The 25,703-nt window shown below is 40.7% G+C and overlaps 1 protein-coding gene across 2 annotated transcripts in view; it reads right to left on the reverse strand.

Moving 5' to 3' along the window:
- The window catches only part of ARHGAP40 (Rho GTPase activating protein 40), a 108,503-nt gene that overhangs the window by 74,822 nt on the left and 7,978 nt on the right, over window positions 1-25,703 (reverse strand). The window contains exon 1 of one of the 2 annotated variants that reach the window (XM_072631500.1): window positions 2,345-2,764. The exons of the other annotated variant lie outside the window; for it this stretch is intronic. Coding sequence (XP_072487601.1) covers window positions 2,345-2,727 — 383 coding nt within the window. The 5' untranslated portion in view covers window positions 2,728-2,764. Of the gene's footprint in view, window positions 1-2,344; window positions 2,765-25,703 lie in introns of those variants that run through there. 2 annotated transcript variants of the gene reach the window in all.

The raw sequence follows: 25,703 nt of genomic DNA on the forward strand, positions 1-25,703 counted from the left end.
ATCTTAGTGCCTAGCACACGGACCCTGCCTATAACTGCTACTTCAACGTTTGAGTAATTGACTAAAAAATAGCCAGCCTTCAGATAGCCCTTTAAGGTCTGCAAAACACTTCACGTATGATTGTCACCACAACACTGTGAGGTAGATGCTGCTGTTATACCCACCTTCCCAATAAGGAAACTGAGGCTGAAAAGTTAAATGATTTGCCCACGGTCACCTCATTATTAAGTGGCTGAGGCAGAATAACATTTGAAAAACATTTCAGATGTACTTGCAACAAAATGAACCATAAATGACCTCCACAGTGCCCAGTGGGATGACAGGGAACACTGAAGACCAGATAATCTACTGCCTGGGGGGCAAACACATAGCAGAATCTAAGGACAGCTGCCCCCACAGACTCACCCAGCTGCTCCCATAACTCTTACTACTGTTCCACCCACCACTAAGAATCCTCCTCTCAGACATCATTTGGTGCAAAGAACCATTCTAGGATATCAATCACACTGATGTCAGTCCCCAAGAAAGAGGGCAGGGGAGAGAAAGCAGGATGAGGGCACACCTGGTATAGGAGAGCAGCGTGCTCCCTCAGAGTCCTCCACAAGAGCCTACTGGGGAGGGAGGTTGGGTCACCTCAGGTCTGTCGATGATCTTCAGACAGCTCCAGTCTGTACTGTTGCTGTTTTGTGGAATGCTACTCAACAGGTTCTGGGGTTTGGGAGGGAGCTTCTGCACATGCCCTGATGTGCGGAGCGAGTGCCCACACTGTCTTTTTATGAACTGCGGGAGCCAGAAGCCTGGACTTACAGGGGACAACATGATGTCTTGGCTGGAGATGGGAAAGTATGGAAGATCCATCGAACAAACAGAAACCTAACACGATCACCTGGTGCTGCTCTGGGCATCTTAGCATGAACAAAATAACTTCAGCTGTTACTAAAATAGCAACCAATTGCTTAAAACAAAAATAAGGAGTGGGGGGAGTAAAATCAAATCACATATTTGAAGTTGGATTCCATCTAGTTCAACATCCTCATTTTACAGTGAAGGAAACTGAAACCCATGGAGGTCAAGTGACTTGGCCTAGCTCACAGGGTAGCAAATTACAGAAACTATATTCTAATTCAGCTCTTCTGGTTCTAAAGCTCTTTCCACTGTGCTACCTTTCTCCTAAACTCTGAGCAGACCACCTGGGCATTATTGAAATCAAGACTATAGTGATCCCTCTCTGAAATAGGTGACCCCTCCATTTCCTCTCTATTTCCAAAGCTACCCAACTAATAACACATAAATCAATGCACTTGAGTGCAATCTTCAGTCACCACCACCTGCCCAGGTCCTGAACTAGTTCTCTATAGAAAGCTTAATTTCTGAGGACTCTGGAGGTCTTTCATTCAAGCCTACCCTTAGCTGGCCAGGAGTTCCCTCTAGAACACCCATGATAATCACCCATTCTGGGCAAACATTAGTAATGAGGAATTCCTTCATTACAAATCAGCCCATTTCATTTTTAGAGAGCAAGGATTCTTCAACACCTACTTCTCTACAATTTCCCCCAAATGCTGTGTTCTGCCCTCTGGGGCTAAGTCGACTGAAAATACATGAACATAATGATACTATTTCCTCTAAATCAAACATCCTAGTTCCTTCAGCTGGGTCCATTCACACACAGGGATTCTATATTCTATCCTCCCCATTTCAATCTTACACATGTTGTTTATTAGCTGTATGTTCTTGGACAAGTCACATTCCCTTGCTGGGCCTCAGTTTTCCCATTGTAAAATGAGAGAATTGGACTAGGTCAGGTTTTCTTAACTTTTCTTGTGTCATGGATTCCTTTGGAAATCAGGTGAATCTTTTGGACCCCCTTCTCAGAATAATGATTTTTAAGTGTATAAAAATAGAATGTATAGGATGACAAAGGAAACCAATTATACTGAAATATAGTTATCAATTTAAAAAAAAAATTTGTTGACTCTACGTTAAGATCTCCTGGATTATGGTCTCTTCAGCTCTAAATCTTAAATAGAATAGATAAAATTTCAAAGCTGTATTTGAATGTGCAACAAATAACTGTCAGGGAAAAAATACTTTTCACACTGTACATAAAATGCACATCAAAAAATACCAAGAAAACTATTTCTCTATTCCTTTCTTTAGGTGCTCTCATCCATCCTTGAGAAACCACACAAATCTGTTTCTCAGGCTCCTGTGCCCATTGATGAGATGACCTTTCTCCTGAAGTCCTATTGCAGAAATGAGACCTAGACTATTCCTCCCCCTCTCCCCAGGCCCCTACCACTGCTTCATCCAAGAAAGGCAACAGAGAATCAGCCCTTGGTACCTGAACACCAGGCTAGAGCCCGGCCAGTGCCTGTGGTACTGAACTGGCGGCCACACAAGTTGAGGCCTGGGGATCCGGGTATGGGTGAAGCCAGGCCATCGCTGCCCCACCTCTTCCATCTTCTCAGTTCTGAGACGGGACAGGAGTCGCCTTTTTTCCAAATCACTTAAACTTCTTCCCCTGGGAAGTCCCAGAGCAGGGAAGCCGTTGCCCTGATCCTGCTTCATCCGTGTCTGGGAAGAGTTAGGGAAAAGCAAGTAGAAACCACCCACCATGCAGAGTGGGAGAGAGAGAGAACAAGAGATTGAGAGAGAGAACAAGAGATTGAAAGAGAGAACAGGAGATTGAAAGACAGAGAGAGAAACACATACACAGACACACATACACACACACTGACTATCAGTCTGTCTCACCTCCACCTCCACCTCCACCTCCTCCTCCTCTCCTGGGTGTAGCCAACTCAGTGCAGGCCCAACCAGACCACACACACACACACACACACACACGCACACACACACGAAGTAAACCTTTACAGTTAAGCTTAGGATGGAAGGAATCAATAAAGAATGCAAGGGCACAATTAAATATTTCTTATTCAGTCTTTCTCATGCAAGTCTCACTATGTATAAAATTGGCGTTACTAGTAAATTTTCTTAAAGGGTAAAAATACTTTGTTGTTGTAGGTAAAGTCATTCTCACTCACAAGTTTCTGAAGAGCCTATACTTTTCCTGACTTGAGAGCTGTCACAGGACAGCGGAGAGTGTATCATGCTTGGAACCAAGAAGGTCTGGGTTCCAATTCCACCTCAAATACCATCACCCTGAGCAAGTCACTTAACCTCTTTTCAAAGGTTCTGAACTTTCTTGGTCATGGATCCTTCTGGAAATGTGGTGAAACCAATGCCTTCTCAGAAATGAATAAATTAAATGAATAAAAGACATAGGATTATAAAGAAAACCAATTATACAAGGTGTCTCAAAAGACTTACTGAAGTATTAAATTTTTAAAGAGCTTTAAAGCTTTAATAGCATAAAACTGCACTAAGGCTTTTGGGACATCTTATATCCAGAGATACTGAAATATTTTTTAAAATAAATTTATGGATTGTATCTCTATAATTCAAGAAATTCTCAACTCTATGTGAGTGGAAAGAGTTCCCATATTGGGACACCCCCAGGCTAACCAAAATCATAGATCCTTCAAACATTCCTGAAATCTTTGACAATCTTTATTTAATGCAGATTTTTTTTTTAAACTAACTACTATTTTCATCAGAGACAGAGAGAATATTTTAGGAAAAGGGAGATGGAGAAAAAGGAAAAACTCATTTCATCTTCCCTAAAAATTTGTTTTTCTGCTATGATTTGAATAGGTTGCTGTAATACTTTGCATACCTTTTGAGCTCTGTAACTTAACATCTTGATGTGTGATAATATGTTTCATTATGTAATAGCTAAACTGATGACGAGTATTGATGCTAGATCAATCATATATTTATGACATCTTGGGAATGTGTGATTATCATTCTAAAGAAGAAAACTTGTCAGTGCTTCCCAGCTAGTAAAATCTCACAGGAGAGCTTAAAGCTTTCAAGAAATGTTCCCCCACCTCCACCCCCCCCCCCCCAACTTACATTTCATGGTACACATTAGATAGCCCTGACAATAATCAGGAAATGTCCAAGGAAACCTGAGTGATACATTTTTCTCCCCTCAGCTGGCCCAGTCAACGCTAGACAATAGGTATATCTGACCTTGGGAGCCTACTCATTTCCCCCTTTTAGAAGTCTGTTTCTGGCCTGATAGCCTCCAGCTGCTCAGGACCCCCACTACAATTGGATCTGGAGTCAGGTAAGACGTAGGTCTGAATCCAGGCTGAACTATTTGCTAGGTATGGGAGACCAGGCAAGTCTCTTCTCCGCTGTGAGATTCAATTTCTTCAGTTATAAAATCTGTGTAATAATGCATGCCTCACCAGACCAGAAGAAAATGCTATGTACACCCTAAAGCATTATGGAAATGTAAGTTGTTGTCATGTATGTAAGGTGAATTTTAAGGTGAATTTTGGTGTGTGTAAAGTGAATTTTTGTTATCATTTCTTAGAGTTCAGTTTCCTAGGATCCATAGCCATAACAATCTCTGGTTCCCAGGTACTAGATAGGAGTTACCACAGTTATGGTTCAAAACACCTCCACCATGCTTGTGCAGAGTTATATAATGGTAAATAACATAAGCATCCACTGCAGCTGCGCAGTAAGATAAAGGGATGAGGTGATGTAAACTTGTGAGGTTATTGATGGCAATATGCCTTCTTTGTCTGCTGCCCTATAAAGCAGGTGATCAGTGGTCAGTGAATGGGGAACCTTAGGGTTAAATGCATAAACTAGAATGCTGTGCATGCCTTGATCAGTCCCCATCAAGGCTTGGGGGGGAATCTGTATTTGCCTCAACTGGCCCGCATTGAGGCTTGAGGGAATTTAGGGAAAGCACAAGCTGTGCCTATCTTGATTGACCCCATTGAGACGTAGGAGTAGTTGCCCCCACCTTCTTACTGGCCCCTGTGAGAAGGGTGATTAGGGAATGCTAGAGGAGCTTGTGCTCTGATTATCAGCAACCCTTCTGAGAAGACTAGACTAGAATAAAGATTATTAACCCCTTCTTAGTGTCTTTCTTGTCAGATCAAATCAAGAGCCATCCTGTGTGCTGTGTTTCTGTCTTATACATCATCATTATCATTCCCATTATTATTTTTGCAGGAAGGACTTCATCCCAGTCTGCCTCAGAGATCTGTGCCTTCTCACCACTTACCTAAACCCCCAAAAGGATATGAATGTGTCCTACAGCTCATTCCCTCAGGACCTCACTGTCTCCTAGGATTGAATTTGAGAAATTAATGCAGTAATGTCATGTACATAATACGTGTTTTATAAAAGGATGATTGGACAAATGAATCCCATTGTATTACCTGCCCAGATAATTACGTGTATTCTTAAAAAAAGCCTTCTGGAGATATCCTTTAGCAACTCAAAGATGGTTTTAATGACATTCTTGCAATCTAGTGGGGAAAGAAATGTTTGGGAAGAAAGGCTTTCTCTTTCAATCATAACAGATCAGCAGCTGCCCACTGCCCACCCAAGTTCAAGATCCTCCTGCTTCCACACAGATTTGCTGCTCCTTCCACAATAGAATAAAGCGGACACAGCTGTTCTAAAGAAAATACAATCTCATAGCAGCTCAGCTGTGGGGAAGACAAACCCAGCTGGAACAGATGTGAAAGGTCCCATTGCTCAGACCCTGTGAGACAAACACTCTGAAATCCATTAATGCCAGTAAGAGGCTCCCATGCTTCAGAAGTGAATGCCAAAAAAAGCCCCTAGAAATTAGGAGAAAGAACAGTTAATTCAAATCAGCACACATCTATTAAACACCAACCATGTACAAAGCACTGTGTTAAGCACTGGAAACAGACAAAAATGAGGTAATTCTTGCCTTCAAGGAGTATTTTATCTACTGAGGGGAGATTATAGCTCCAAGTCTAACCTCCAGTGAGACTGGTCTCTCCAAGATGCAGCATGGTAGTGGTGGACAGATGTGGAATTAGGATACTTGAAGTGAAATCTGGCTTTTGATACGATCAGAGTAATTTTGGGACAAACAGTTCCTCCTCTCCTCTGAGTCTCAATTTCCTCATTTGTACAATGGAAATTAATAATACTTGCACCAATTACTACAGAGTTGTTATGAGTGAAGTACTTTATAAGCCAAGCCTCTGAGTGTCACAAAAATGTGAGTTATTATAATATACTATTATAATCTCTGCCCATATTGGTGTTGTTTTAAGTACTCCATAGAAAGATGCTGCCTTACAACAGACTTAGGGTTTCTGCCCAGCGAGGGGCTACTTGGGATCAAGTGTAGACGCAAGCTTATAAAATCACAAAGCTAAATTGGAGGTGGGGTTCAACAACCATAGATTGAGAATTGAAAGGATACTTTGAAGTCACAGAGTCCAAGTCCATCATTTTATAAATGAGTAAACTGAGGCTCACATGGTTAAATGCCTTGCTTGGGTCACAAAACTCATTTATGAGGCAGGATTCAAACCTGTGTCTTCCTGATTTTAGAGCTAAGGTTCTATCCACTAGGCAATACTGCCAGCTAAAATGCTCTTCCCCGTACAGGAGCTTCTGAGAGCATATGGTAGAAATAATAGGTTTGGAGGGCAATTAAGCAAAGCTTTGAGATCACTTCATAGATTTCAATCTACTATCTGGGAACTAAATAAATTAGAACCTAGGAGAATAGGGTTCCAAAATGCCCTTTTCTGAGCTTTGTTTTAAGCAGTATCTCTTTCTAATACCTACATAGAATTCTCATCTGCCTCTTCCTTAGCCCTCTGTTGTTTTTCCATTCCAAAAGCCCTTTTCTTCTCCACAGGACGATTGTAGCTTTAATGTAGGACCATATGGAGAGGCAGTATGAGACAGACTTGCAGTCGGGGCACCTGGATCTGAAACCAGCTTCTTACACTGCTTTCTGACAATGTTCTCTCCTGATTCTCCTCCTATTTGTCTTGACTACTCCTTCTTTATCTCTTTTGCTGGTACTTCCCTTAAAAAATGTTAACCATGGTGTCCTCTGAGGCTTTGTCCTGGACACTCTTCTCCTCTCTACCCTATTTCACTTGGTGGTCTCATCTGATTCCATGGTTTCAATTATCATCTTCATGCAGATGACTCTCAGATCTATTTGTTCAGAACTAACCTCTCTGTTGACCTCTAGTCTTACAGCCCAAATGTCTTTTATATATTTCAAACTGAATGTCATGTAGAGATTTCTAAATTCATGTCTAAAACCAAACTTATTACCTTTCCTCAAAAAAACCCTCTCCTTTCTAACTGGCCTGTTACTGTAAAAGGTTCCTCCACCTTCTCTGTCACCTAGGCTTGCAACTCTACTGGTAATTCTCATTCAATCTGTTATCTTTTTAATGATTCTATCTTTTCAACATCTTTTGTATAACCACAGTGCCCCCTTCCACCTTTCCCTCCTCTAATGCTGCCACCACCCTGGTGAAGGTCCTCATCACTTCATTCTTAGACTATTGCAATAGCCTACTCATCTGTCTTCCTGCCTCAAGTCTCTCCCTACTCCAGTCCATCTTCCACCTAGCTATCAAATTTTCATTCCTAAGGTACAAGTCTATCCATATCACCCCTTTATTAATATACTGCAGGATCAAATGTAATATTTTCTGTTTGGCTTTCAAGACCTATGAGATTCATAACCTGACCTTCTAGAGTCTTCTTACAATTTACTCCCTCCTCCACATACTTTGTAATCTAGGGACACTGACCTCCTTGCTGTTGCACCCAATATGCCACCTCCCAGCTTCAGGCATTTTCAGTATCTGTCCCCTGTGACTAGAAGATTCTCCTCATCTATCTCCTAGCTTCCTTTATTTCCTTCGAATCAGAGCTAAAATCCCACCTCCTGCAAGAAACTTTTCCCAGACTTCTTTAATGCTAGAGCCTTAGAAATTAGCCCTAATTTATTCTGTATATAGCTTTGCTTGCACATAGTTATTTTCATGTTGTCTTCATTAGACTGTGACCTTCTTGGGAGCAGGGACTATTTTAATTGCCTTTTGTTATATCTCCAGCTTTTGGACCATAGTAGGTACTTAAATGCTAGTTGACTGACTGATTTACTAGCTGTGTGACCATGGACAAGTCACTTCATCTCAGAGCCTCAATTTCCATCCATAAAATGGAGATAATATTTGCAATTGATATACTTTAATGTTCTAGATAAAAGTGAATTATAATTTCATTTTTCCTTATAATCATGCACTCACACAGACTATAGGTTGTGTTGTCCTCTGATGCGCAGGTCAGTGATATAGACAGAGTTCCTGGAAGTTTTCATAGCTCAGCCAATAGGAGAATGCTGACTAGGCTGTGCCCTGGAATGCCTACAATGCTTAGACTACACCCTTGCCACATTCTGCTTGATTCTCAACCTTCTGTCACTCTTGTCTTATCCCACTCTTAGGCTGACTGTAAGATCCATGAGGGCAGGGAGCACATCTTGTTCATTTCTACAGAACTCTAGTGGCCCAACACAGGGCCTTACATTTAAGTAGATGTTTAGTAAATGCCAGTTGGAAAACTGAATGCTGCTTCTCCTCCAAATAGAATCCCTACACCTTTCAGAGGCACAGGGACACTCTTTCAATCAGAGCTTCTTAACCCTCTCTGTGTTCTAGAGCCCTATGAAGGCTGATGAAGCCTATGGACCCCTCTCAACATCATTTTTTAAATGCATAAAACAAAATACATAGACTTACAAAGGAAATAAATTATTTTGAAAATACAATTACTGAAATATTTTTTTTATTTTGTAATGTTTAACAATCACTGCCATACAATTGCGATTTTATCCCTCCCCACCTACTCCCCACTACCCCCCTCCCTCCCCACAACTGCATACAATTACTGAAATATTTTCTAAAGAAAATTAATAGACCCCAGGTTAACAGTCACCGCTTTAAACAAAGTTAAAAAAAAAGACAAGATACACAATGAGATATTGAATATATGGTGAAATACTTTTTCAGCTTCTTTAAGTATGGATGCTGGATGTGAAAGTCGACCCTGGGTTCAAATCCTTACTAGCTGTATGATCTTGAGCAAGTCACCTAATTATCCTGGGTTAAATTTCCTTATCTGTAAAATGGTGACCAGGGAGGGGAAGCAAATGGCCTACATGACATCTAAGGTATTTTTCAGCTCTAAATCTATACTTATGTGTCCTAAGTCACCGGCATACCTGAGATGAGCCACTCCCCCAGAGAACTGCTTGTAGCTGCCTTTAAGAAATCCACTTGCACTAAGCAACAATTCCAAACACACAAATATGCCATCTAACTCAACCCAAAGGCCACCTAGTATCTGTCCTACAGGTTTAGAAATAGCTAGAGATTTTGCTCAACAGCCTGGCATGGCTCCAAGGCCACGTAATGCAGTCCTGAAACCAAAGCATCTCCTTTTTGTCAACACACATTCCTTGTGTCACCATAAATCACTCAAGTGAAACTAAAATGTGGGTCTGCCTTATGCTTTACCTATCATTGAGTACCCAAGGTGACCCTTATACCCATTCACTCCTAACTTTATCTTCTCCCATTTTCCTCCCCATAATCCCCCAAATTGTACATCTTCTGACCCAATAAGTGTCACTTGGTGAGGGTATCATTAATCCCTGCATAATCCTCAATTACACGCCTGGGGCGGGGCAAAGTCTGATGAAGCAGACCTGGACCAACCTCAGAAAAGCCTGACTCACTATCTGGAACAGTACTGGAGCTGCCAGAATCATGGCAGGAGTGGACCAGAAAAGTGGGGGCCAAGGACCCCATGGTGCCATGAACATTGATGGACTCTAGGGTTGCCTCATGGAAAATCACCGCTACATCTCTGAGCCTTCCTGTGGGGTACTCTTGAGGCTGCCCCACTAAACAGTTCATACTGCAGGCATGCAGATAACAAAAATTGATGATGATGATGATGATGATAGCTTTGCAATTTACAAAGTGATTTCTTTCAGGTAGAAAACTGAAATATAGCCATCACAATTTTACAGATAAAATGAAACTCAGGGTGACTTAAAATCATTGCCTATAGAACTGAATGGAACCTTGGAGATAATCTAGTCAAAGGATGAGGAGCCTGTGTCCTTGAGGCTACATGTAGTACTCCAGGTCCTTGAGTGCAACGTTTTGACTGAGTCCAAGTTTTACAGAACAAATCCTTTTAAGGGGATTTGCTTTTTAAAGTTTGGATTCAAAGGGCCACACTTGGGGTCCTAGAGGGCCACATGTGGCCTTGAGGCCAAGGGTTCCCCACTCCTGATCTAGTCCATCTTCTTGACTTTACATAGCAGGAGACTGAGGTCTGGAGAGGAGACTTGCCCAAGGACACACAGGTACCAGATAGAATATGCGGGATTTAAGCGATGATCTTCAAGGATTCCAAATCTAGCTCTCTTTTCATTATGTGACCCAGTCTCTTGCAGGTCCCAGAGCTAGGAAATGCCAGAGAAAAAAATCTTTCTTCACACATGATTCCAAATTTCCAGCTGAGGTGACCAAGACAGCAAGGGTTTCAGACCCACCAGGTTTGAGGCTAACTGCCAGGTTGATATCCAGATGGAGATGTCCCATAGGCAATGGGGGAACGTGGGACTAAGGCTCAGAACAGTTTGGGAGCAGTGTTGCAGACTAAGAAATCATCTGAATAGAAGTGATCATTGTAGCTGTGGGTGTGGATGAGATCACTAAGAGACAGACTGTGGAGAGAAATGGGCAGAGGACAAGATGAAGGAAATACTTCCATTTAGGGATCATAGATGTGGAACTGGAAAGGACTTCAGAGGCTGACTAATCTAACCCCCCCATTTTAAAGAGTAGGAAACTAAGTCTCAGAGAGAAGTGACTAACCCAAGGCCACATCGCTACTAAAAGTCAGAGGTAGGATTTGAACCCAGTTCCTCTGACTCTAGTCGGCACTCTTCTACTGTATCATGCTTCAGAAAAGGAGGAAGATGAGGAGCAGATATAAAAGAGAGGAATGTACTTATAGTTCAGAGAACTTTTCTCTTTTTGCTTCTAGGTAGAATTGTTTCTACATCAATATATTTGTTCTCTTTTCATTTAAAAAAAAATGCCTTATTGATGGCCAAAAGGAAAAAAAAGTTTATTCTAACTCAGTAATTCTATGAGTTATTTCCCACCTACCTCCTCCAGATTGATTCCTCCCTTGTGACAAAGAAAACAATTCAGCAAAAATATTCAATACAGGAATATCACCTAAAAATGTATATAATATTCTGGTCAGGTAGACCTCTGTTTCTTGGCTATGAAGGAGTTATGTTTCACTATCTCTCTTCTAGGACTTTCAGTGTTTTTTCCATCATGCAGCATTCAATTTTCTTTTAGTTACATGTTCACTTACCTGGTTGTCATATTTTATGTTCTTGCCTCATACAAATCTCACATTTCTCTAAATTTCTCATAACCTTCATTTCTTATTGTGCAATAATGCCCCACTGCATTTATGTAGCAAAATTTGTTCAGCCATTCCCCAATCAATGGGCATCCCTTTTATTTCTAGCACAAAGAGGACTGCCATGGATATTTTGGTATATATTGGGCCTTATTTCTGTCTTCGATAGACTGGATTTTGGAGATCATCTATCCAAATACCAGGCCTGGGATAAACTTCCTGACAATCAGTAAAAGTTAGCCTCTACTCAAATACTCCCAGAGAGAGCGAACTCATTATCACTAGAATCTACTGGAATTACTGGACAGCTCCGGGCAAAGTCATTTAATCTCTCTCAGCCTCAGGTTCCTCATGTGTAAAATGGGAATATCTCCCAGGGTTGTTGTGAAGATCAAATGACACAACACACAGATAACCCTTTGGAAACCTTAAAGTGCTATATAAAGGCTAGCTAGTGTTGTTATTATCATTGCTATCCTACAAGCTGCACCTTCTATTTTTTTCCTCTATGACATTAGGTTTTCATCTGGATCTCCTCTGGGCTTACATCAGGGTTCTAGTTTCATTAAATCTTGAGCACAAGCTCAGGGCAGTCATTCACAGGACTAGCCAATCAATAAAAAACACTTCTACAGCCACAAGAACTGACATGCCTATAGCACTTTGATTGTTCAGGTTTTTTGGTTGTGTTCAACTCTTTGTGACCACATTTGGCATTTTCTTGGCAAAGATACTGGAGTGGTTTGCCATTTCCTTCTCCAGTTCATTTTACAAATGAGGAAACTAAGGCAAATGAGGTTAAGTGACTTTCCTAGGGTCACATAGCTAATTTGAACTCGTCTTTCAGGTCTCCCTGACTTCAGACCCAGCGCTCTCCCCCCCAAACAAAACGTGAGAAATGTAGCCACCTTGTAACTTCCACCCATTGTTCCTTGTTTTTGCCTTTTTCAGTTACAGAGAATAATCTCCTTCCTCTTCCATGTCAGCTTTCCACATCAGATGATCTCTAAAATCTTCATAATTCAGTCAGCTTTGATGTCTGAAAATAATTACCATCTCTCTTCCCTCTTTCCCACCCCACCCTGTCTTTTCTTTTCAGCTTTAAGTATACCCAGTTCCTTCAGCTGAACTTCATATGCCATTTCTTTCCCTCTTTGGACCTTAAAAAAGCATTTTGTCCCTTCCTTATGTACTTAGCATATGCCACTTAGTGTTAGATTTCTATCCTAATAGACCATAAATTCCCAGAGGGCAGGGGCCAGGTCTTATCTCTGTGTCTCACTTTCCCTGTCCCCTCTCCCTCCATCCCCACCCCACTGTCAATCATAATGCATTAGACAAAGCAGAAACATAATCAACATTTGCCTAATTACTCTGGTTTCCAGAACTCTTGCCATCCTGGTCTGCTCTGAGCTTTCACCCCTTGGCCCACAAAGGGAGGAGGTAAACTGGAGTGGACATAATGTTGAACATTCCCCCAACCTCCTGAAAGAGAAGCCAGGGATTCCTCAGGGTGCAGGGGCACAGGTGCATAGTTTTGGACATGTCCAGCACAGGAATTTGTTTTGCTTAACTGTAAATATTTGTTATAATGGTTTTGTTTTTTCTTTACTTCCTTCTTCTCTCCTATAGAGCAATGAGACATAAGAGAGAGAGAAAATATTTTTATTTGGAAAAAAATATTAATCTTACTTTTAAAAATTAGTGACAGATTGGGAATTCAATGTCCTGGATTAATAATAATTATTATTATTATTAATAATAGCTATCATTTTTATAATACTTCAAGGTTTGCAAAGTATTTCACAAATACTTTCTCATTTTATTTTCATTTTGTTATATTTGAGCCTTTGTTTTTGTCATTAATAGACTGAATTTTGGAGATTATCTAATCAAACATCTCACCCTGGGAAGATCATCTAGACTCTGATCAAAAACTTCCAGTGACAAGAAACATCACCAAAGGATCCATTTAAATTATTGAATAATCCAATGAATTATTATCCTGAGCAAGTCACTTAATCTCTCTTAGACTCAGTTTCCTCATCTCTTTCCTCCTCAACTCTGGGAGGTAAGTACTATTATTATCCCTATATAGCAGATGAGGAACTGAAGTTCACAGGGGTTAGTTAAGTCACTTACTGAGTGTCCCACTGGTAACAAGGACCAGACCTGAGATTGAAACCTAAGGACCCTGCTTCCCAAGCTCGACACTCCCCTGAACCACACTACCTTTCTCTCCCTAAGGTACAGACATGCCCACTATCAGAAGACTCATGCCTGGAAGGTATTCCTTCTTCACCTGTCCCTGCAGAAATCTTTGTCTTCCTATACCTTCATCTTGAACCCTCCTCTGATTTCTCCAGCAGAAAGGGTCTTCTCCCTTCTCAAATTTACCCAAAGGCAGCACATGGTCTGATAAAGGCAGCTTCCTGTCCTCTTTGGTTCCTTACCAGGGCATGGCAAGGGAGGTTGCTCATTGAGAGACAGACCATTTCCTTCTCTTCTGGGGTCCAGACTGAAACACAGGATCCACCTGGACCCTCCTCAAATCAGCATCAAAGAACAGCCAGAAACAGGAAGTGGGTCTCCAGCAAATAAACCAAAAACATCCCCTGGTGGACTGACAGAAACACATCCTGGCTGACCTCTTGGAAGCTACTGATTTGCATGGTCTGCTTCAAGCAGAACTCAATCAAGGGGAGGATTGACTGGCACTCCTCCAGCACCCCGAGGTCTTCCTTCCTCTCTCCCTGCCAGAGTCCTTGCTACAACAACCACTGGGAAATATTTTTTGGAATCATTTCCACCCTTTTGAATAGGTATTTTGCCACTAAAATGGGGGAGAGGGCATTCTGTGGGTGGTGGAGGCAGATTCATTTGTGTTCACCGATTCATAAACTATTCATTCTGGAAAGGGTACTAGAGATTACATAGCCTAAGCACCTCATTTTAGATATGAAAAAAACAAAAGCTAGAGGCAGTAATGTGCTATAGTGAATAGGGTACTGGAGTTGGAAAGACCTGAGTTCAAATCTTGCCTCAGATACTTACCAACTGTGTGATGATGGGCAATTGATACAGCACTTTGCAAACCTTAAAGCGTTATATAAATACGACTGAGAGCTCGGTCTTGAACATAGATCTTCAGTAAATCCCAATATAATGTTAACCTACAATCACACCCCTAAGAGCACAGGACTTGGAGTCAGAAAACCTAATTTAAAATTCAGTCTGTGATATTCACTACTAATGTTAGCTTGGACAAGTCATTTCATAGGAACACAGATTTAGGGTAGGAAGGGACCTCTGAGGACCATCTAGTTCAACTGCTTTCATTTTACAGATGCAGAAATTGAGGCCCAAGAAAGTTAAGCCAACTGCCCAAAGTAGCACAGGTAATAAGCATCAGAGCTTAGATTTGAACCCAGGTCTTCTGACTCTAGAGCCGGCGTGCTTTCTACTGGACCCCGTTGCCTCACTTTTCTCTTCTGGAAAGTGGGAATAATAATGACACCTTTATTTCAAGGGGTGGTAGTGAAGATCAAATGAGATAATATATCTAAAGTGCTTGGTATACTTTTTTAGGGTTACAGAAACACAAGCAATTATTACTAGCTTAGGAAGGGCTAGAGAGGTGTGGAATCATCCTTTCCCTTAGCATCATTCCTACCTCTTTATTTGCTCTAAGTCATGAATGAGGCTCCTGAGGCAGCTGACAATTGAAAAAATGAAAAGAAAAATCATTTCCTCCTTAAAACCACAGTATTTGGGAACTGTGGAAAGGACCCTGGAGGGCAGAGGAGAAATTCATCAGGGAAAGAATACAGACACAAATATGAAATGTGTTGCCCAGGCAACGTTATTTATTACTACATAAGCTCTGGCCACTGGTAGAAAATAGGAAACCAAAGAACCCAGCAGGATGTAGGGCCTAACTATTACTCCCTTAAACCTGTTCATTAAATCCCACTGTTCTTGCACAGAAGTACTTGAACACAGCTGAGTCTTTCTCCCTCTTTCCAAGTCTCACCATAGGTGACCTCCCCAATCTCCATTTCCCTGGAACTTCTAAGTAATAACAACAACATGTATTAATCACCCATTGTATGCAGAGCCCTGTGCTAGGTACAAGACTTAGTTATAAATAAAATATGTCTCTACCCTCATGTGGAGCTCACAGACTAGCAATGAGATGAGACACAGACACAGTTTACCAGAATATCCAATTGTTGTTGCTGTTAAATTTTGTAAAAATAAAGTTGTATCCAACTCTTCATAACCTTATTTAGGTTTTTCTTGGCAAAAGCACTGGAGCAGTTTGCCATTTCCTTCTCCAGCTTATTTTACAGATGAGGAAAGTGAGGCATACAGGGTCGTGCCCAGGATCACACAAATAGCAAGTGTCTGAGGCCAGATATGAACTTAGGAAGATGAATCTTCCGGACTCTGGGTCCAATGTTCTATCCACTTCACCACCAGATGCTCGATAATTCCATTAGAGAGGCACAAAACAAAGTACTGTGTGACTATGAAGGGTTCATAACTACCCCTGGGGGCCAGAGGAGGTTGATTGGAGAAGGTGGCATTTGAGTTTGGGCACAGCCCTCCCTCATTTAGATCTAATTCATTTACAAACCATGGCATCATCTTCCTGATGCCATGGTCCTCTTCAAGCACGAAAGACAAGCAACAGCAGAAGATGATTAGAAATGAATCAAAAAGGGAAGGGAGCTCATTCCAGATGTCAGCCAAGTCCAAGAGATATATGACGGAAAGGGAATATTCCAGTTTGACTGCAGAGTAGAGTATGTGGGAAAAAGCCCCTTTCAAATGAGGAAACTGAGAAAGGGAAAGGGCCAAGCTCAGGATCACATAGCTAGCAAATGGAGAAGCCAGGAGCTGAACCTTGATTTTACAGATTCCAAGTTCAGCACTCTTTGCATTATTCCACACTACCCACCAAAATTTGGCTACAACCAGACACCATCTCATTTTCCTTTCAATTGTTTCACATGTGGTAGGCAGCCTTGTCACCTCCAACTAAACTGTGAGCTTTCTGAAGGGAGGACTACATTTTCCATATTTCCTACAGTACTTTGTATGAGCCTGAGTTCATCACAAGCTGTAATCCATACTGTGGTCAGTGGTTAGAGATCTCAGGTGGATTTTGTTTTCTTTGTTCAAACAATTCTGTACCATTTTGGGATCTGTGACTTTGTAGGCATGGGTACTCTCATCTGTTAATGATAGGAACAGCGCACCTTCTGTAACTAGGTAGATGGTCTTCCAGAGTTACCTTGGCCAAAAACATCATCATCCTAGAGCCATTTCCTTGAATGACAGGTGTGCATAACTAGAATTGTATTTGAAGCCTTTCCAGCTTGGAAGGAGCAGTCAGTCTTATCTTTGTAGAAAGTAACCTTCCAGAACCCAGAGTCCCTTCCATGCCAGGATGAGACATCAAAGGAGGACTTTATGGGAGACACTAGAGTAGGACTCTAGCCTATACAGCAATAAGATGCTGTGGCTAAAGTCTGGTCAAGTTAGGTATAGTAATTAAGCAACTTCTAAAGATTAAGCAGAGGAAGAGCTATGACAATGGAAGGAAGTTTCCACTTCAGTATCTATTTTTACAGCAGAATGTTATTATGACACTGTTTCTTAGTCAACTTAAAAAAAAAAAACCAATAGACCTTGAAAAATGTTGGGCTCATAGAAATGCAGAGCTGGAAGGGACCTGAGAGATCATCTACTCCAAGTCTCTCACCTTACAGATGGGGAAACTGAGCTCAAAAGATGTGAAGTGATTTGCCTAAGGTCACGCAGGTGATAAAGGGCAAAGTCAGGCTATAAACTAGGGTCCTCTTACTCCAAATTTTTTCATTACTTCCACTACTGCCTTCCAAGGAGGAGTGTGTGTGTGTGTGTGTGTGTATAACTGTATTACAATGGTGTGCTGGAGCCAGCCCAAACTAGCAGTTGATTGTTAAATTTTCAAGGTGAACAATTACACCTTGGAAATTGGCAAACACTATAAAACAGGACTTGGTTTATTGTTTTGTTGATAGTCTGGACTTAAGTGATGTTTAAATTTAAATTTTAAAGTGTATAGTGGGAATATTTGGGGGAAGCCAGTTGTTTAACATTTACCAACATATACATATTACATATACACATATAGAAGAAAATTTTAGGTATCTACATTTGCAAATGATAAATAGCTCAAGTTATTAACAAAATTAAGCAGTATGGACAACAATGTTTCATATTCATTCATTCAGACATCATTCAGTGCCTACTATATTATCAAGCAACTACAAGAAGCAACATAACGTGGTGTATAGAGAGTTTGCCTCAGTTGAGAAGATCTAGATTCAAGTCTTGACTCTACTGCATACTCGTGGTGTGACTGGGGAATCACCATACCTCTCAGCACCACCAGGCAGCTCTCTAAGACTGTAAACACACAAGTAGAGGGCATTCCCTCACCCCTTATGGAAGCATACTAAGCTCTACCCCTATCTTCTCTCTTTAGTCTACATATTAAGGAAAAATATTAGGACAGTACTTTAGTCTGAACTCCTTGGTATAATTTGACTGAAAAACCTTATTAGTCTTTCTTTAACTATCCATGACCTGCACTAAAATCTTTTTGCATCATTCTTATTGAATGCCTATGATAAGCTAAAAAAGGAATCATTACTGAAATTGATTAAGGTTACTATCAAACTGGGGCAACTGGATGGCCTGGAGTCACGAAAACCTAAGTTCAAGACTGGTCTCAGACACTAAGCCAGCTGTGTGACCCTGAGCCAGTCACTTAACCTGTTGCCTCTGTTCCTCCTCTGTAAAATGAGCTGGAGGAGGACATGGCAGACCACTCTAGTATCTTTGCCAAGAAAACCCCAAATGGGATCACAAAGAATAGGACAGGACTGAACAAAAACAACAATTAACAAACTAAGAGCAGAATGCCTTGTGATTAATCTAATAGAAGTATCTCTTGAGTTTACCTTTGACTAGGTTGAAAGGAGAATCTTTAAAGAAGTGGCTTAAAGAAAGGTTGAATAGTTATAGACAAATGATTCTCTAGGGTACACCAAAAAGTTATTACTATCATTCTGTTTGACAATAATTAAAGATCAAAAGCTGTTACTTAAACTTTCTAATCTTTCTTAATTTGGCCTTTGGAATTTTGTCTTTGATCCTAAATTCTATAAAATTTTAAGTAATTTGAGCCAGAGAGATTTTCAAAAATAAGATGGATCTCCATTTCTTCGGATTGTCTTCTTTAAGGAGAAATGCTTACAATTTAATAAATCTTTCTGGCAGACTCTTGACAAACATATAGAGTACTAGATTTCTCTTCTACAGCAGCATAAATGAAATCACAGTTCAGAACCAAAAAAAAAGAAAAAGTATACTATACCTGAAGAGCTTATATTCTACTGGAGGAGGGGGTTTGGGTAGGGAGAATAATCGACAACTCCAACATATTGACATCTCCTTATATTCTTTATACTGAATTTCCAGGACATCAAAATACCACATTTAAATACAGATAGATTTAAATATAGATTTAGATGTCAATGTCTCAAAGCCAAATAATGATTCCAAATTATCCTATTTCCCTCACTATCTCCTACTCCCAAGGTCAGTTGTTTAAGTAAGGAATTCTATCTTCGGCAGACCTATTAAAATGTAGAGTATTACCTAAGCTGCTTCCTGATATGAAATTCAAAATATACTAATAAAATGCACAGGCATTTTCATTGGCTCCAGCAAATTCCTTTCAATAATGCTTAAGTCTAAGTAGAAGTACAATTTACGAATGTTCTTTCCTTTAAAAAAAAATTGATATCTGGGTGGCATAGTAGATAGTGTTAGACTTAGAGACAGGAAGACCAGACTTCAAATCCTGACTCAGACACTTATTAACAGTGACCCTGAGCAAGTCACTTAACTTCTCTCAGCCTCACTTTCCTCATTTGTAAAAAAAAAAAAAAAGGAATAGTCATGGCACCTATCTCCCAAAAACTATTGTAAGGATCAAATAAGAAACATAAGTAAAGCACATTATAAATCCATATAAATCCTAGCTATTAATATTATATCACCTGTATTTCAAAATATATTTCTTCCCCCTCCTTCCTGAGTCATCCTTTATAACAAATAATAATAAAAAGGAAGGAAGGAAAGAGGAAAGGGGGAAAGCACTTTGATAAACTAATCTACACATCACCAGAGTCTAACTGTATGGACAGTGAGCTGCATCCACAGTTCACCTCTGCTAATTTTCTCTTATTTATCCTCTATATAGCTTGTTTTGTATATATGTTAGTCGTTCTTACTAGACTGTATCCCTAGTGCTTAGCATAGCGCCTGCCCATAGTAAGAACTTAAGAGATGCCTCTTGACTGATTGATACAAAAGAGAAGTACATTTCTTCCTTTCTTTTTCAGGTTCAAGATTGGTCCCTATTATTACAGTATTGTGTAGAACTTTTTGCTTTGTCATTGTTGCCTTTTCCATTTATATTGTGGCTTCCTGGTTCTGCTTTCTTCACTTTGCACTAATTCCTATATCTTTACATGCTTCTCTGTATTCCTCACATGTATCTTTTCTAACATCCCTCTACATTCGTGTACCACAATTTGTTTAGCCACTCCCCAATTGAGAAGTATCTACTTTGTTTCAAGTTTTTTTCACCTACAAAAAATGATACTATAAATATTTTTTGTATATATGGGACCTTTCTCTTTTATGACCTTTTCAGTGTTTGTGCCTAACAGTAGGATGAATGGACCAGAGGGATGGATGCTTTAATCCACTTTCATAGTTTAAAAAACATTTTAATGCTTTTGTCTCATAGCAGATATTGGTTAAAGCATACCATCTAGCAAGAGCTATGAATTAGAAGACCTCAGTTTGGATCCCAGATAATATACAAGAGCAATGGATTAGAAGTTCTTAGTTTGGATCGCAGATTTTTCATATAAAAGTTAGCTCCCCAAAATAACTATACATGATTCCTTTAAAGCACTCCGGGTCTGCTGTAAGTTAATACAAGACTATCTCTAGCCTTTACATAATTAGTAGAAACACAATTACTACCTGTTATGGCCAACCCTTAACCCTCTCTGAGCCTCAGTAAAATGATGGAATGGGACTAAGTGGTCTCTAAGGTCCCTTCTAGCTCTTAATACTATGAAATATACTACATTGGCAGTTATTTCCCACGGTAGAAAGCTAAAGTAAACTCATACTCCACAAAGGTCAGGAAAAAAAATCACTACCTCCCCTCCCTAGCAAATCCTGTCCTTTTTTTCTGAGAGAAGTGTAGTGGGACGTAATCTTAACTTTGAAGGCCAGAGTCCAGTGATTTTGGATGCAATGCCTAGTGGCTATTTGACGTTATGCAAATTGGACTGCTTCTTTCCCAAACTGTAAAATGAGAATAATACTATTTGCATTACCTACCTCATAGGTTTGATTTGAAGAAAAGTGTTATGTAAAAATTATGTAAAAATGTACACTGATCTACAAATGACCTACAAATATACTACAGGTGATGGTAGTAGCAATAGTCATTTCAATGCAAATATTTTCCAGGTACCTCATTTGACCCTGTGGTCCCTCTGACAGGAGGGCAGCAGAGTCTCCTCAGAAAGCCTCCATTTAAGGAAGAACTCAGGGCAGCCATCACTTAATTTCACACACAGTTATAGACCTAGGGACTATTCCATCATGCCCTAGGGCTGGTACCTTTCCTCTCCCCACCCCACTTTTTTGGCTTCCTTAGTTGCCTTCCCTCATTAGATTATAAACTTTTTGAGTTGACTGCCTTTCTTTTTCACATTAGTATTCCCAGAACTTAGCACCATTCCTGGCATATAATAGATAATAAATGTTTACTGACTGGCAGACTACTTCACAAAATCTCCTTGACAACACCTCCACACTGGTCATCTAACCTCCTCAAGTAAAAGGAAGCTGACAGCCTCCAGAAGCAGCCTATTCTACTTTCAGACATCCAATACCAATTACCACTGACAGGCAGGAAAGTCCAAGAGTCTCAGTAATAGCAATATATCCCAGACCACTAGACTATCTCTAGCCCAGCCCCCAAAGCTATCATTAAGAAAAGCAATCCTTATGGAGAAGGGGCCTACCAACCTGGTTACTATCAACACCAACTACTGACCAAGTGCCACAGAAGGATAAGTAAGTCTGAGAATCTCACCCAAGGAAAATAGTGTTCTACAGACCACCAACCCTGCAAACATCATCTTGGGGGAACAAATGGCACTGTGGAAAAGGGACCTACCATTCCCAGCACTGCAACCACCAGCTGACACTGCAGAGGCAGACAAACCAGCCCAGTTTAAGCTGCAAAGTGCCCTGATGCTAAATAAAGTAGGAAGTGGCATGAATATGCCAGGTAGGTGAAACTATCACTACCACCACCTTGCCCATTCCCTCCCCTCAGGCCCTGGTATTAACATTCCATGATCTTTTGTTCAATAGCATCACACACACCCCTGCCCAGCCTTGCTTCCAGCTCAGCCCCCACAGTCATCCATCAGGGAAGCAAATCCTGTAGAAATGGGACTGGCAACTGCTTCTGTAGGAGTTCTTGCCCCTGCCGCAGAAATGGCAACTACTGAAGATCTGGAAAAGAGAGCTTCTGAGACAAAAATCCTCGGCATTTCCAGATGGTTCAACACCAGAAACAAAAATAGTTTTATCAGTGGATAAATGTGGATACAAATGGTACCCTAGGGCTTAAGAAAAATATTAAGGGTTGCTTTTCCAGTATTTTGTGAGGCCCCTCATTCTGCAGTTCATCCTAGAACTTAAAAACATCCTTAAATCTTTTCCCCTTATCTTGAAATACCAAAAAACTTCTCCTCAATTTGTACCAAAAGAATTGCTTTTGTCTCCCTTATCCTGTGTCCCCCTTGTCCTTAATCTTTAACCTGTGTCCTCCCTGTCCTGTCCTTAATCCTTAACCTGTGTCCTCCCTGTCCTGTCCTTAATCCTTAACTTGTGTCCTCCCTCCCCCCATCCTGTACCATAAAATTCCTTGTCTCCCTCACCCTGTGTCATAAAATTTCCCCTATCCTGCTTATCCTGCCCTTAATCTTTAACCACCATAAAACCCTAAAACTATGTCATCATTCTGAACATCTCTCTATAAACCTAAATCCCTCCCCCACCAAATACCTTTACTTTCTACTCAGCCACATTGCTACTGTAAATGTCCATGTGCTTTCATGTTAATAAAGCTCCCAATGGCTAAAAAAGAAGTCTAAATGAATTCTTTGCCACCCAAACCACTCTCCTGAGTCTGATCTTAACAGATGGGTCACCAAGGAAGCATAATTACCATCCACTTTGTTACTGCACCCTAAAGTCCATAGGTTGTTTTTCATCTAACTTGCAGCTAAGCCCTCCTATGGGGGTTCTCTCCCCCTATTATAATGTGAGCCCCTTGACAGCAGGGACAGTTCTGCTTTTCTGTTTGTATCTACCATTAGCTTAGTACTTGACACATAGTAAGTGCTTAACAAAATTTTTTTTCTTTCATTAATAAGTTTTTCCTTATATTGCACTGAAATCTGCCTTTCTGTAATTTACCTGATTATCCTATATCTGTCCCCTAGAGTCAAAGAAAAGTCTAATCTCTTCGCCCCACTACAATGGCTTGCATGAGACAGCAACACAGAAGGCATCATCAAAGACATGAAGGACTGGAAAGAAGGTGAATTGGTCAAATGGCAAGAGAAATGTACCAAGCACTGACCTGGTCTCCATGAAATATTAAAAGGACAAAGGAAGTCTTCCAGTCCAAGTTGGCAAGATCCAAAGAGTACGTGATGATGTGTGGATAGACTGAAATTTATACGTGTAATGGAAAGATCTCAGTAGAAAGATCAGCAGGAGAAGTCATTAGTGAGCAAGTTAGTAATTAAGGAGCTTATGAGGCTTAGGATCAACAATTCATTCCATTTTAAACATTACCTTCATGTTTTATTTTATTTTCCTAAAGTGGGCCAGATTTAGCAAAGATTATAAGCCTACCATCAAGAATGCAGAAAGTCAACCAGATATTAAACGAAATCAAACTCTGCTCTTCACAAGGAGCTATTCTGGGAGGCAAGAAATTAAGTACCCAGGACTCGGTACTCAAGAAGTTAATATTCTCCTGAGCTCTTCTATCCAAAAGCAAGTGTTTTGACACCTTCAGTACAAAAGATAAGCAGCAGAAATAACTACAAACAAACTCATTGTTTTAAAAGGATGTTTCAGGACACAGAATCTACAGTAAGTTAACATTAGAATATCTCCAGCCTTGACCCCTTTCTATCCAATGAGCAAAGCTGAAGAGGAGCCAAAAAATTTCTGAATACAAAACACTTTCTAAAACCAATCAGGAAAGTTGGTCAGAGGCCATCCAGATGTTACACATTGTTTCAGCCTTGTATGGAATGCAGCTCTCAGTGGGCAGTTTTTTTGCAAGTTATCTAAATGAACATAGGCCATCAGAGACAATGTGGTACAGTGGGAAAATATGCTCATCTTAGAGACAGAGAATCTGGGTTGGAAACTTGCTCTTGAGACTTACTACCTATATTACTATGAGCAAATCATTTAACCTCCTCAAGTCTCAGTTTCCTCATCTGTAAAATGGGTGGTTGAACTAACTAGATTCTAAGGTCTCTTCCAGCTCTGTATCTATGATCTTTCATTCTTGCATAGAAGTACACACATGAGGATTTGTAACAACTATCTAATTCAGTTGTTATCCTAAGAGCCCAAACTTTGAAAAAGCAACCCCCATATTGTCCCACAGGGATAACTCCCAGTGAGACATCATGGTGCCTGTTAAGAACACCAGCATCAAATCAGAAGACCCAGGCTCTTCCCTTCACTCAGCTGCTCACTCACTTTGCCCCTCAGACTTTCCCCTGCCCTGACAGCATTCAGACACAGGGTCCCCTCAGGCCAAAGTCTTTCTCTTTTTAGGTTCTATGTAGTCATCCCAAATTCCCTCACCATGGCTCTGCTATTTGTGCAGCTTTGGGCAAATCATTTTCCATCTCTGAGCCTCAGTTTCTTCATCAAAAAAAGAAGGAAGATTAGATTATGATCTGAAGGACCCATGATGAAAACTGCTATCTACCTCCAGAGAAATAGTCAACGGACTCCAAGCGCAGACAAGCATATTTTTCACTTTATTTTTCTTGCTTTTTTGTTTTTGCTTTTATTTTTTCTGCAGCTTGGCAAATATGGAAATATATTTCATATGATTTCACATATTATCATATTACTTTCCTTCTCAATGTGGGGAGGGACTATAGGGAGGAAGAGAATCTGGAACTCAAAATAAAAGGATGAATGTTCAAAAAAAATTTCAAAGAGATTAGATTGTGAGTCCTTAGAACAGGGATCCTGGTGCCTCTTTTTATATCCTCAGTGTTTAGTACAGTGTCTGGCATGTAGTAGATGCTTAATAAAACTTGACTGATTGAGGAGATAGGATTCTGGAAACTCTAAATCTAGGATTTTATGATGTATTGAACGTGCCATATAATACACCTCCTCATAGTGGATAAATGACAGAACATGCTGAAAGCACTGGTCAGGACCATTGTCAAATAAGACTGGGATGTGTCAGAGAGGGCAGTAGCACCAAGAGAAAACAGAATGAAGTGAGAGAGCTTTAGGGTGAAAATATATGTGGTGTCTCTGCTTTCCTTCTTCACAAAGAATCAACTGTGTCTGGGAATGGAACCATCTCATCCTTAGAACTCACTTGACTACATAGCAGAGATTCCCACACGTGTAGGCCGTGCAGCTGTAATTCCTATCATCTGCCAAGTGGGAGACTGGGGAGGGGGAGGATGGAAGGCAGCTGGCTTCCTGAACTGGCAAGTCCATTGAACATTTCCTTTCTCCGCCTTTAAGCCTTGAGGTTTTTGTCCTCCAGTATTGTCCCAGCTTTAACTTGGCTGGAGAAAACAATTTGGAACATCCTTCAGGCAGCCTCCAAAGGATATCCCCTCATGCCACTGACTGCCCACCAGCTACTGCTGAGTCAACAGCTCAGCTCCTACTACCATATGCTGCACTGCCAGGAGACCTTGATGAGATCAACTTCCCCACAAAAAAACAAGAGGCAGGACAGAGAGATGAAAGCCATCATCCCCCCTCCCTGCAAAAGCTACAGAACCCATAGGACTCTCTGAGCGTACAGAGCTTAACAGTTAGCACCAAACCAGACAGCA

The sequence above is a fragment of the Notamacropus eugenii genome, chromosome 1 (genome assembly GCF_028372415.1).
Source record: "Notamacropus eugenii isolate mMacEug1 chromosome 1, mMacEug1.pri_v2, whole genome shotgun sequence".
Lineage (NCBI taxonomy): Eukaryota > Metazoa > Chordata > Mammalia > Diprotodontia > Macropodidae > Notamacropus > Notamacropus eugenii.